Source organism: Vitis vinifera, chromosome 1 (assembly GCF_030704535.1).
Source record: "Vitis vinifera cultivar Pinot Noir 40024 chromosome 1, ASM3070453v1".
Lineage (NCBI taxonomy): Eukaryota > Viridiplantae > Streptophyta > Magnoliopsida > Vitales > Vitaceae > Vitis > Vitis vinifera.
This window is the reverse complement of record NC_081805.1, coordinates 18,658,844-18,670,862: the sequence shown is the minus strand read 5'-3', so window position 1 is coordinate 18,670,862 and position 12,019 is coordinate 18,658,844. Positions and strand designations below refer to the sequence as shown.

At 34.2% G+C, this 12,019-nt stretch overlaps 1 protein-coding gene and 1 long non-coding RNA gene across 2 annotated transcripts; both read left to right on the top strand.

Moving 5' to 3' along the window:
- Positions 1 to 229: 229 nt before the first annotated feature.
- On the top strand, positions 230 to 3,295 carry LOC104878643 (uncharacterized). The gene is made up of 7 exons (XM_059736860.1): positions 230 to 479; positions 1,426 to 1,526; positions 1,601 to 1,693; positions 1,858 to 1,971; positions 2,068 to 2,445; positions 2,746 to 2,925; positions 3,047 to 3,295. The coding sequence occupies exons 1-7, from the start codon at positions 230 to 232 to the stop codon at positions 3,293 to 3,295; spliced, it is 1,365 nt and encodes a 454-aa protein (XP_059592843.1).
- Positions 3,296 to 3,361: 66 nt separating this feature from the next.
- LOC132253664 (uncharacterized) lies at positions 3,362 to 5,701 on the top strand. The gene is made up of 7 exons (XR_009465573.1): positions 3,362 to 3,557; positions 3,647 to 3,751; positions 3,823 to 3,891; positions 4,049 to 4,141; positions 4,235 to 4,332; positions 4,423 to 4,496; positions 5,605 to 5,701. It is a non-coding gene; the product is annotated as an uncharacterized LOC132253664 (long non-coding RNA).
- The last annotated feature ends 6,318 nt before the right edge of the window (positions 5,702 to 12,019 follow it).

Sequence of the window (12,019 nt, the reverse complement as noted above, 5' to 3'; positions counted from 1 at the left end):
GTTACCCAGAATAGTGGAGTTAGCATTGTAGCAACAACAATGCAAATTTCTAGTGCCAAGGATAAGAATCCAGTATTTGGTGAGCTATGTTTCTATGGTATTATTACTGAGATATGGGATCTTGATTATACCATGTTTAGGATTCCAGTTTTCAAATGCAATTGGGGTGTTTAATAAGAGCGGCGTCAAAGTTGATGAGTTTGGGCTGACATTAGTTGACTTCACTAAGATGGCTCATAAATCAGATCCATTCATTTTAGCCTCCCAAGCCAAGCAAGTATTCTATGTACAAGACCAACTTGATCCAAGATGGTCAGTTGTTTTGTCAACTCCTGAAAGGGACTTCTCATTTTCAGCAAAGGATTCTGATGACTTCATGGATAATTCTATTGAACACCATCCTCTCATTACCACCTTGGCACAAGTTGAATCATTTGATACAATGGATGACTCTGATGTCATTTGCATTCGAGGAGACTGTGAGGGATTCTGGATTGATAACAAATCTTCTATGTAACTAAATTTATGACCTTGTTGTTTTGTTGTGAAGGTTGTAACTATCCCATTAACTTGTTAATATTGAAATTCTGCATTTCAGTAAATAGTTTATTTATTTTCTAAGTGGATTAAATTCATCATGTCTCTAAATTTATTGATTCCCTATTTCATGATTATTATTATACACATATCTCAGAGTGATCTAAAGGGTAATACAAGGATATCAATTTGTCTCAGCTCAAAGCTTATGATTTCTAGTTCCATGAAAAAAAGTTTGGTGAGGATCTTCTAGTAAGTTTTTATTATTATTATTTTTAAATATTTCATGACAACATGTGAATATTGTTATCTAGCATGTAAAATGTTCCTAGTATGTTCATGTTACTAATGTGAGTTCATGTTATAAAAAATTCAATTTTACTTGCAATTAATGGGTATACTTATCATTTCTCATTGATGTGTTATAGGCATGGATTCAAAGGAAGAGAAAACCCTTTCACAAAAAAAATATAGAGGGACAACAAGGAAATCCATGATTATAAGGAATAGGAATAGAGGGATAAAGTTGGTCATAAAGTACAATGCTGATGGTATCTATGTAGGAGAATCTTCTGTGCACCTAACAAGCTACTTAGGTGTATTGGCACGTACGATGGTACCAATCAGATATAACACATGGCGAGATGTCCCTCAACAATTGAAGGATAAGTTGTGGGACTCTATTGAGGTTACTTTTTTTTTTAACATAAATAAGTTTTCTACAATCTCTATATTTCTTTCAAATTTTGAGAAACTAATGACTTTATAATTTGTAGATTGCTTTTACATTAGACAAGAAAAGCAGAAGGAATTGTATGCTTACAGTGGGAAAATGTTTTCGATCTTTTAAGAACACGTTGACTGTGAAACATATTCTTCCTTTCAAAGATGAGCCAAAGCTTCTTAAGAAACCACCAGCTGAATATCATTTTATCGATGATGAAGATTGGAATATTTTTGTGAAAAATAGGTTGTCTGAAAAATTCCAGGTACAAATACAATTAACATTAAACATACTACATGCATCCACATATATATACTAAGCATCCATTTTAATTTGTAGGAATATAGGGAAGCACAAAAACAGAGAAGAAAGAAGCATATATATAATCATCATCTAAGTAGAAAAGGGTATGCTGGACTTGAAGAAGAGATGGTAAGTTTTTGTTAGTTCTTATTGTGGTTTAATTTTATATGATTGTATAAGTAATGAAGGAATATTTTATATGGGTTTCTTAATTGTTTCTTTTCTAACAAAAAAATAGAAATAAAACCACATGTGTCATCTAATAACTATCTTTAATTTTCCATTCCTATTAGATGATTGAAGCTGGCTCCACAGAAAGCATTGATAGGAGTTTACTTTGGAAGAGGGCAATGCAAAAAAAAGATGGCAGCTATGATGATGTGGTCCTACCGGTAGTGGAAAAAATAGTAAGTAGACATTTTGTACCCAAAAATCACATCTTTAAACACCTTATTTGGTTTTACCTATTTGAAAGTTAACTTCATAACTTCTTTTTGTTTTAGGATGAATTGATGAAAGAGTCTCAAGAGAGTGGCATAAGCTATAGTGGGAGCAATGACATACTTTCTCAAGCACTAGGTACTCCTGAGTATACTGGTCGGGTTCGAGCTAAAGGGAAGCACTACACGCCTGGACGCTATTTCAATAGTATGTCAGAACGTGTTGTGAGGGATATTTTAAAAGCAACTCAAGAACGTCAAGCTAAGTTTGAGGCTGATGTGTTAGCGAGACTATCTCAGATAGGAGTTGCTACACCACAATCCGATGTGAGTAGTTCCAACATGAAATCAAAACTGTTGCTTCTACCAGAAGTAGTGGAGAAACCAATTCGTAAAGTTGAGGAGGAGACCTTACCTGTGAAAATAGAACCACACATGAAGGTGTGTTATTTTTAGTTTACATTTCCTAGTTTAATGACGTAATTGTCACAAATTCCTAGATAATTTTCATAAATAATTTCTTCCAATTGCTTTTATTTTTGTTAGATTGATACTTACATTTTAGGTAGATTCTATTACAGTATAATTACTACTAGTAATATTCTATTCCACTACAACTATTACTTGTAAAATATGTAACTTTATGTCTTAAATATAGCCCTAACATAGTCAATGCACTTTAAACTTCATTTATTGATTATTTATTGATATTGAAATTAACAATTTAATTTACTTTTGAAGGCAAGAAAATGTGAGTTGGCAGTAGGGACCAGAGAAAATACAGTGGCTGGTGGAACAATTGTAATGGATTGTGGTCCCAACTACCTAGTTGTTTTGGATGCTCCCTATGAGTCAAATACACCGCTTCCTATTCCCATTCATGGACAAGCTACAACAGTTGGAGCGGCAGTGGGCTACCAAGTTTTATGGCCAACCCATTTAGTCAATTTGAGTACTAAATTCATTAGGGTGTGTTATTTTCATTTGCAATACTTTATAAAGATATGTATATCATTTGAAAACATGGTGCTTTCTTTTATAGGGATCTCAAAAAGGGAAAAGACAAAAAACAACAGAAAATGACTTGAAAATTGGTGAAAACCCTCAAGATATCAACAATTTTGATGCATTAGTAGGTCTCATGCTAAATGAGGGGAAAGCACAAGGTGTGGAGGTCCCAAATGATGTATTTGGCGAGAGTTTTAAGACCTTCCTTATGAAAGAAGACATGGATATGATAATTTCATTTAAGGAAGTGTCGGCTAATCGTGTCATATATTATATATGGTAAATAATTTTATAACTTGCTAATGTGTGTTAATTTATATATATATATATATAATTTCTTATCAAGGTATGTGGAATTTAAACAGGCACCTACAGAAAAAGCTAAGTGATGCAAGGCTCACCGAACGATTTGCTTTTATCAATCCAGCTTTAGTCTCTAAAGCTGGAATGGGTGAGACAACAAAGGAAAATAGGTCAAGGTTGATTGCAAATCGTTTAATGCATGCAAAGTGTGCTGACTACATTTTTATTCCATATAACCCTAAGTAAGTTATGAAAAATATTAAGTTTTTTTTAAATGTTAAATAGCTTAATCAATGCTAATTAGTAAATAATATCTAATGTACTATTGTAGTTTCCACTGGGTCTTGGTGGCATTGGATATGAGGACAATGACTGCGTACTACCTTGATCCGATTCAAAAGCAACCATGTGATGATCTTAAGGAAATTGTTAACATGTAAGTGTCTTCATTTCCATACTTGAATATAGTGCATAGTATCTAAAATGTTAATTTTCTTTTCCATGTAGGGCACTACGAATTCATCCACCAGAGAACAAAGATCATCAAAGAGGGAGCCGACATGGGTAAAAGTAGTGGTAAGTTACTTGGTTAGAGTAAGATATATCATATGACCACTTATATCAACCCTAAAATTTGAATATGGTTTTATGTTTTGTCACTTAGATAATAATGACATAAAACATCATGGTATTAATGTTTTTATGGTACCATAATTCATATGTGTGCCTATAGTGCCCAAGACAACTAGGAAGTGTGGAGTGTGGTTATTATGTGATGAGATACATGAAAGATATAATTGTTGATCCAAGCCTCCTATCCACAAAGGTATGTACTCATTAATAAATTTTATTAGTTTCTATACTTTAGTAATTTTTTGTTAACTTAACTAATCATCATGTATGTACAATTAATTATTAGTTTAAAGGAAAAAAATCGTATAGTGAAGTTGAGCTTAATGAAGTACGATCTGAGTGGGTTATGTTGGCAACTCAATTGATTCTTACCCATGCTTGAAGGTATAAATTAACATCTATAATGCTTGATTTTCATTATTAATGAAGTCTTGAATGGACTAATTTTTTAAATTTACCATCTTATGTATGCAGATGCCCTCATTTCAGTCCAGTAAGAGTTGTAGATCACATTTTGACGATTCTCAGAAGTTCTCATCTCATGATAAGTAATTTTTTCCTCCATAGTGATAGAATATAATAGTTTTATACATAAACTATTTCAATATAACAAATCAAATTATTACATCATCACCAATGTTGTTACATGGAGAAGTTATTTTTGTTATTGTTGTATGGAGAAGAAGCATATAATTTGTGAACTCAATAAATCAAATTATTATATCATGATCATCAATGTTGTCATTATTATTGTTGTTGTTGCATAGAGAAGTTGTTATTGTTATATGTTTGGACTAAACAAATCAAATTATTACTAATATAATTATCACCATCGATCATCAATGTTATTGTTATTGTTATTGTTGTTGTTGTTATTACATGGAGAAATTGTTATTGTTGTATGGAGAAATTGTTATTGTTGTATGGAGAAGTTATTGTTGTTGGAAAGGTTGTTGTTGCATCAACAGGTTGTTGTTGTTGGATGGAGGGATGGTAGAGAGCTTTTTTTGTGTAGGGTTAATTATTATATTTGGGTTATAATTTTGGAATTGAAAATAAAGGCAAGTTTTAGAATGGTTGTTATTATGACATTTAACCAATGATTTGTAGGTTTCTATTGCCTTGGTTATGCTCTTTTAATTTTTAGTTTAATACTCTTTTTTTCCTTATGGAATGTTATTAGTTAACTAAATTTGGTAATATAGGAAAGTTGTAAGAAGAAATTAAGTCATTTGCAAATGGTTAATATTAAATGTCTTATATTACTAGATATGATGATTTATGATTGAAACTAATTATAAACCATACCTATTGGTATATTCATATATTTATTTATGAGAAATGAGTTTGATATGTTAGACATAGATAAGAAAATATTATATTACATTCCATATTGTAGAATTTATACCATTGAAAGCCTAACTTGTTTCCTCTAACTTAATAATGAACTAAAAAAGTATTTTAATATTTTATAAACAAGTATCAAATTAAACAATTTTTCATCTTCATTGAAGCATAACATCTCATTAAATACCAAGTTATTCTCATTTGCACTTCTTTCATGGACCATTTATAGATTTAGATTTAACTTTCATTGCATGTATATTAACTAAACATAATTTGTTTCTTCTATTAATTTTTTTTAAATGTATACAGGTAAAAGATTTCAAGTTCAGGAGTGGATATGCAACCAACAAAAATACTTTTGGCTATAAATACTTTTGGCTTCTTCTTGTAATATTATTTTTGATAAGGAATTTGGAGACCTTGTTTTTTGGTACATGTCTTATATTACTTGTTTTATATATGTTGAAGTTGGAAAATATGCTTGTAAATATTTTGATACATTTACATATTTGCGTATTAATTAACTATGTAGACATTAGTTCTTTATCATTATATTATTCCCAAATTTATTCAATTTCTTTTGGAAGATGTAATATTGAAGTTATTGTTTGGTACTTTATAAATAATCATGCAGCCAAAATTACATATAACAGGCCATACAAAAATATATCATTTCAACAGGAGGATTTTCAATATTATTATCCACATAAGATGACACTTTTTTTAGTGTCGAAATAGACAAATGATATTTTGGCCATTCCTTGGCGCTAGTGTAAGTGTTAACATAGGTAGATCAATAATGACGTTTTTAACGTGTTAATATAAACCAATCAACAATGACGCTGTCTAGAAGCGACATGGTAAGTGTTAACATAGGTAGATCAATAATGACGTTTTTAACGTGTTAATATAAACCAATCAACAATGACGCTGTCTAGAAGCGACATGGTTGCCTGCACCCATTCCTTGACAGAGGCGGAAAGGACGCTTTCGAGAAGCGTCATCGTATACATTTATTGACGCCTAAAAAGCGTCATTATTACCCTTTTTTCTTATAGTGAGTGAGCTGGCCTTGTAAGTTTAAGAGGAGTAACGAGGGGTGTGGTTCCCATGTTGATGAAGGGGATTTCGGTGCTGATGAAGGGGATTTTGGTGCTGAAGGGGAAGGAACCCAGGAGGCTCAAATGCTGAGAGGGGTATGAGTATAAAAGGTGAGAGGATAGGAGAGCAAAGGACCTTTTGGCATTTTTGAGAGAGGGGATATTTTGTTGGTGAGAAGAACAGAGGGTGGGGAGCATCTTCTGAGTTGAGAGCGTGGAGGAAAGCTACAGCGTCTCGGTTTCTGGAAGTCATCATCAGCGTACATGGATCATATTTGGCGGAGATTCTGAGGTAAGTATGCTGAATTTTTTTTACCTACAGGTCATCTTCATCGTCTTCGTATGCTTTTTCTTCTTTCTCATCCTCTTTTATTTCCTTTGATGTGAAGATTGTATTGCTTGGGTGTGGATAATAAAGGCCACACATGTTTGTTGTTGATTGGTTATGAATGGTTGAGGATTACTGTTGAGGATGATTGTTTTCTTGATGTGTTAGAATCACGTTTAGGCTCAAGTTTAATTCATTCATCGTTTTCAATTTTGCACCATGGTTGGTTGACTCTGTTAGTCACGAGGAACATCTGACCTTGCTTTGTTTGGTTCTCACTCATCCGGGCTCGGAATTGAGAACCGTTTTTTTTTGTTTGCTTCCTTAATCACTTAGGAACTTTCTGACCAAATTTGGGATTTTTTTTACCAACCGGCTGAACCGGTTGGGAACCGGTTCAACCGGTTGGGAACCGGTTCAACCGGTTCAGCACCATAGCTGGCTGCCTCTGTCAGCCATGAAGAACACCTGCCTTTCTTTGTCCGGTTCTCACTCATCCGGCCTCGGAATTGAGAACCATCTCTTTTTTTTGCCTCCTTAATCACTTAGGAACTTTCTGACTGAATTTGAGATTTTTTACCAACCAGCTGAACCGGTTTGGAACCGGTTCAACCGGTTCAGCACCATAGCTGGCTGCCTCTGTCAGCCATGAAGAACACTTGCCTTTCTTTGTCTGGTTCTCACTCATTCGGGCTCGGAATTGAGAACCATTTCTTTTTTTTGCTTCCTTAATCACTTAGGAACTTTCTGACTGAATTTGGGATTTTTTTTACCAACCGGCTGAACCGGTTGAGAACCGGTTCAACCGGTTCAGCACCATAGCTGGCTGCCTCTGTCAGCCATGAAGAACACCTGCCTTTCTTTGTCTGGTTCTCACTCATCCGGGCTTGGAATTGAGAACCGTCTCTTTTTTTTTGCCTCCTTAATCACTTAGGAACTTTCTGACCGAATTTGGGATTTTTTACCAACCGGATGAACTGGTTTGGAACCGGTTCAGCACCATAGCTGGCAGCCTCTGTCAGCCATGAGGAACACTTGCCTTTCTTTGTCTGGTTCTCACTCATCCGGGCTCGGAATTGAGAACCGTTTCTTTTGTTTGCTTCCATAATCACTTAGAAACTTTATGACCAAATTTGGGATTTTTTACCAACTGGATGAACCAGTTTGGAACCGGTTCAGCACCATAGCTGGCAGCCTCTGTCAGCCATGAGGAACACTTGCCTTTCTTTGTCTGGTTCTCACTCATCCGGGCTCGGAATTGAGAACCGTTTCTTTTGTTTGCTTCCTTAATCACTTAGGAACTTTCTGACCAAATTTGGGATTTTTTACCAACTGGATGAACCAGTTTGGAACCGGTTCAACCGGTTCAGCACCATAGCTGGCAGCCTCTGTCAGCCATGAGGAACACTTGCCTTTCTTTGTTTGGTTCTCACTCATCCGGGCTCGGAATTGAGAACTGTTTCTTTTGTTTGCTTCCTTAATCACTTAGGAACTTTCTGACGGAATTTGGGATTTTTTATCAACCGGATGAACTGGTTGGGAACCGGTTCAACCAGTTCAGCACCATAGCTGGCTGCCTCTGTCAGCCATGAGGAACACCTGCCTTTCTTTGTCTGGTTCTCACTCATCCGGGCTCGGGATTGAGTGTCGTTTCTTTTGTTTGAATCCTCACTCATTTAGGAGTTTTCTAAAAAAATTTGGGAATTCTTCTCAATAGGTTGCACCAGTTGAGAACCAGTTCAACCTGTTTTGCTGGAGGACTTTAGGTAGCCCTCGATTTTGGCCTTTTTCGAGCCCTTATCCATGGGGGCTCAAACCCATTTGCTATAAGGCACTTGTGAGCCATCTTGAAGGTTTAAGTCAGTGTTTGATTTCAGTTAGTATGGGCAATTTTGAAGTTATGGGTGGTGTGGTCTAGATGAGTCTAGTTCGATTTGTATGACATTTGGGGAGTCCCTTACCTCATTTCAACCAGCTATCTTCCTTTTTGGCACAAGCTTTGATGCTTGATTTTGAATACATGTTGCGTGACTGACTCACCCTCTGCTGCAACGCTTGGTTAGGGACCATAGGTACGCATCGTTGGCTTTGGTTGTTGAATTCATATGCATGCATGGTGCTTAATCTTGAATGTTTGTTATGTGTTTATCTGTGTTTGGCTGACCTTTTATGCAGCGCTTGGCTAAGGACCACAGGTACGCACCCATTGTTTTGTTTGGTTGAATTCATATGCATGCCAAATACCAATTAGGATTGTGTGATTCATGACATCTATTTAGCCTAGGGTTTCATTTGACCTTTGACCCATATGCTCCCACATACCCAATTCATTAGTAGAGACCGAGTTTCGGGCCTAGAGGGGTGCTACCTCGCATGAGGTACCTTCCCAACGGGTAATCTGATCCCCGGACCCAGAATCTAGTTTTCGTAGACCGCTTTTTTCCATACTGGGGTCATTAGGGGTTTTTGTTCTTACTTAATTTTCCCCATTTTCAAAACAAAAATAAAAAGTAAGTGGCGACTCCAAACAACATCGTTCCTCACCGGGGACGGGTTTTTCAAAACTGGAAAACACCAACTTTTTCATTTCTTTCTTTTCTTTTAAAAGCGAGTTGCATCGGTCCGGTGGATCGGGTGAGGGTCCACAATATGTTTACCCAATAAGTTATCTGATTCCACCTTAAATTTAATTAGATTATCCAAGGCATCAGATTTCCTATCTACATATCCAAACTTATAATTTATCAATAAAATGATCAAATACCCATACTTTCCATGCATAAACTCAAAAAGGTTCATACACGCTAGTATGTACTATCTCTAAACATTCCTTGGTTTCATGTTCTTTTAGAAATAAAGAGGCCTTCTAGTCATCTTACCATCTATACAAGATTCGCAAACTAAAAGATCCTTTATAATAAAAGTGTCCAAACTTGATCAGTCTTTGGATCCTGTTTAGATTAATATGAGCTAGCCATTAGAAGCTAAATGTTTGATTAGTGCTAGGTTCTTTCTTTTAATGAGATCTTAGTACTCTTATTACTTGGCAAAGTGATAATGGAGTCTCACATAAAATAGGTAATACATCCCACTAACTTACACAACTAACCTTCCAACTAAAGCTAAGGTAAGTACAATCTCATCATGTGACCTTCTCACTTGTTGATAATGGGCTTGGAATCTATCCACCACAATTGGTGAAATCCACCACTATGTATTTAACAATGAGAACATATTGAGTACTTGCCTATCCTTAGGCACTCCAAGAATTCATTTTCTAGTGTCCTAAATGGTCACAAAGGAATTACTACCCATGAATTTATTCTCTCATTCCTTTTCTTATACTTTCTTTATTTGGTGTTATTCTTCTTCTTCTTGGTAGAAGAGCTTAAAGAACCTTGACTTCTATATGAACTCTCGTCCACTCTTTGAGAATCTTCTTATCCATCCCAAAGAAATCGGGTAAGATCTCTAAAATAACATGATTCCTAGTGTTCAAATAGTCCTAAGGGCAACTTGTCTAGTTGACTTACCCTTATCACCAAATAACCCTTGCAACTTTAAAGAGAATATCATAGACCATGGCAATAGACATGTATTGTTTTTGCAACATATTATCTAAAGACCCAAGTATGAGATACTTAGTCTTTTGATCAGTCTTATGCCACCTTTGATATGCTTCTCTTACTTTATGATAGGTTTGTTCAAAAGAAATAACAAACTCAACCTAAATTAGTTTCTATGCAATTAATACTATATCCAGATTATTTTCAATCTATAATTAGGTCCAATTTAAACAAGAGATAAGAGTTGACAAGTTAAAGACATGATATCCATAATAAATATAATAATTCCATGCATTAAAAAAAGGAACTAAGCATTCAAGACAAGTTGGCAATTAATTTAGCAAAAATGTAGTGCCCTCAAACTACATGTCCTTTTGCAATGTATCCTAGTATCATAAGAATCAAGCCTACTTTAGTCAAGTCATGACTCTTATTACTAGGGTAGTGACCCTCTCTAATTGATCAACTTGCCTTAAACTTTAAAAGTTATCCTAAGGCATTGATCAACATATCTTTATGTTTAGCCCTTAACCCATGTAAGTGGGACCACTTTAGGTGATTCTACCACTTCATGTCTAAGTTAAGTGTGTAACCAAGATCCTTGACATCAATGTTACCAAGTGAAGAGTTCCATCTTTAGGATTGGCCACTTCCACTATAAACATATATAGACTTGTCCATAAAGGATAGTCCATATCCCTTGATTCCTTGGGCCACCCCATCTTTAGGATGGTGATGCACCTAAAATCAAGATGGGCTCGATCTTGGAGGTTATGGGCTTGCCTATGGCCCTCTCCCGCATAATCTTTTGAAATTAGAGCTTTTAAAACATTAGTAATTACCTTGATGAATAAATTATCCTCTTTGAGAATTTCCAAAAATATTTATTTCTTAATTGGAAACCCAGTGTTATAAGAGAATGTCCATATACAAAATTTAAAATTTCTATGAAAGTATTTTATCCAAAAATGAATTTTGATAAAATGTCTACTCTCAAATTTTAAAATCTATTTTTATAAAAAATTCTCCTCCTTAACACAATTCTAATTAATAAATATTTTGTCTAGGAAATATTTTCAAAGAAATTTATTTCCATACTAAATATCCTTTTGGTAATAACCTTTAAAGATAAATTATTTCTAACAAAAATTTTAATAAGATATTTATTATCCAAATTGGAAACTTAGTGTAATAAGGAAACTTTCAATTTATAAAATTTTGAAAACTTGAGAGCACCTTATCCAATTATAAAACATTTAATTCTTCAAGAATTCTCAAAAATAAATTTAAGAAATTTTTTTTTTTCAAATTCTTAAGAATAAATTTAGAAAGCTTTAGCTCTCATATTCAAAATTTCTCAAAAATTTAATTTCCTTATCCTTATACCTTTCCAATTTAATAACTATTCTTAAATATGGAATCTAATTTTCATAATAATATATTCCATTAAAATTACCAAAATAAAACTTTTAATAGTTCCCTTAATCATAAATTATTCATCTTGAAAAATTTCTAAAAACAAATATTTACTCTCCAAATTAAGGATTAGTGTAATAAGAAAGTTTCCAAAAACTTAAAAAATAATGACTAAAGAGCACTTGATTACTACCAAAAAGTGCTATTTTGTAGACCTAATTATAATGGTTTTAAGCACCTTTGAGTAGTAATCATATTCATTTAACCCAATTAATTCATTAAGGTCCTTAGTAATTGGTTTTAACCATTTTGTG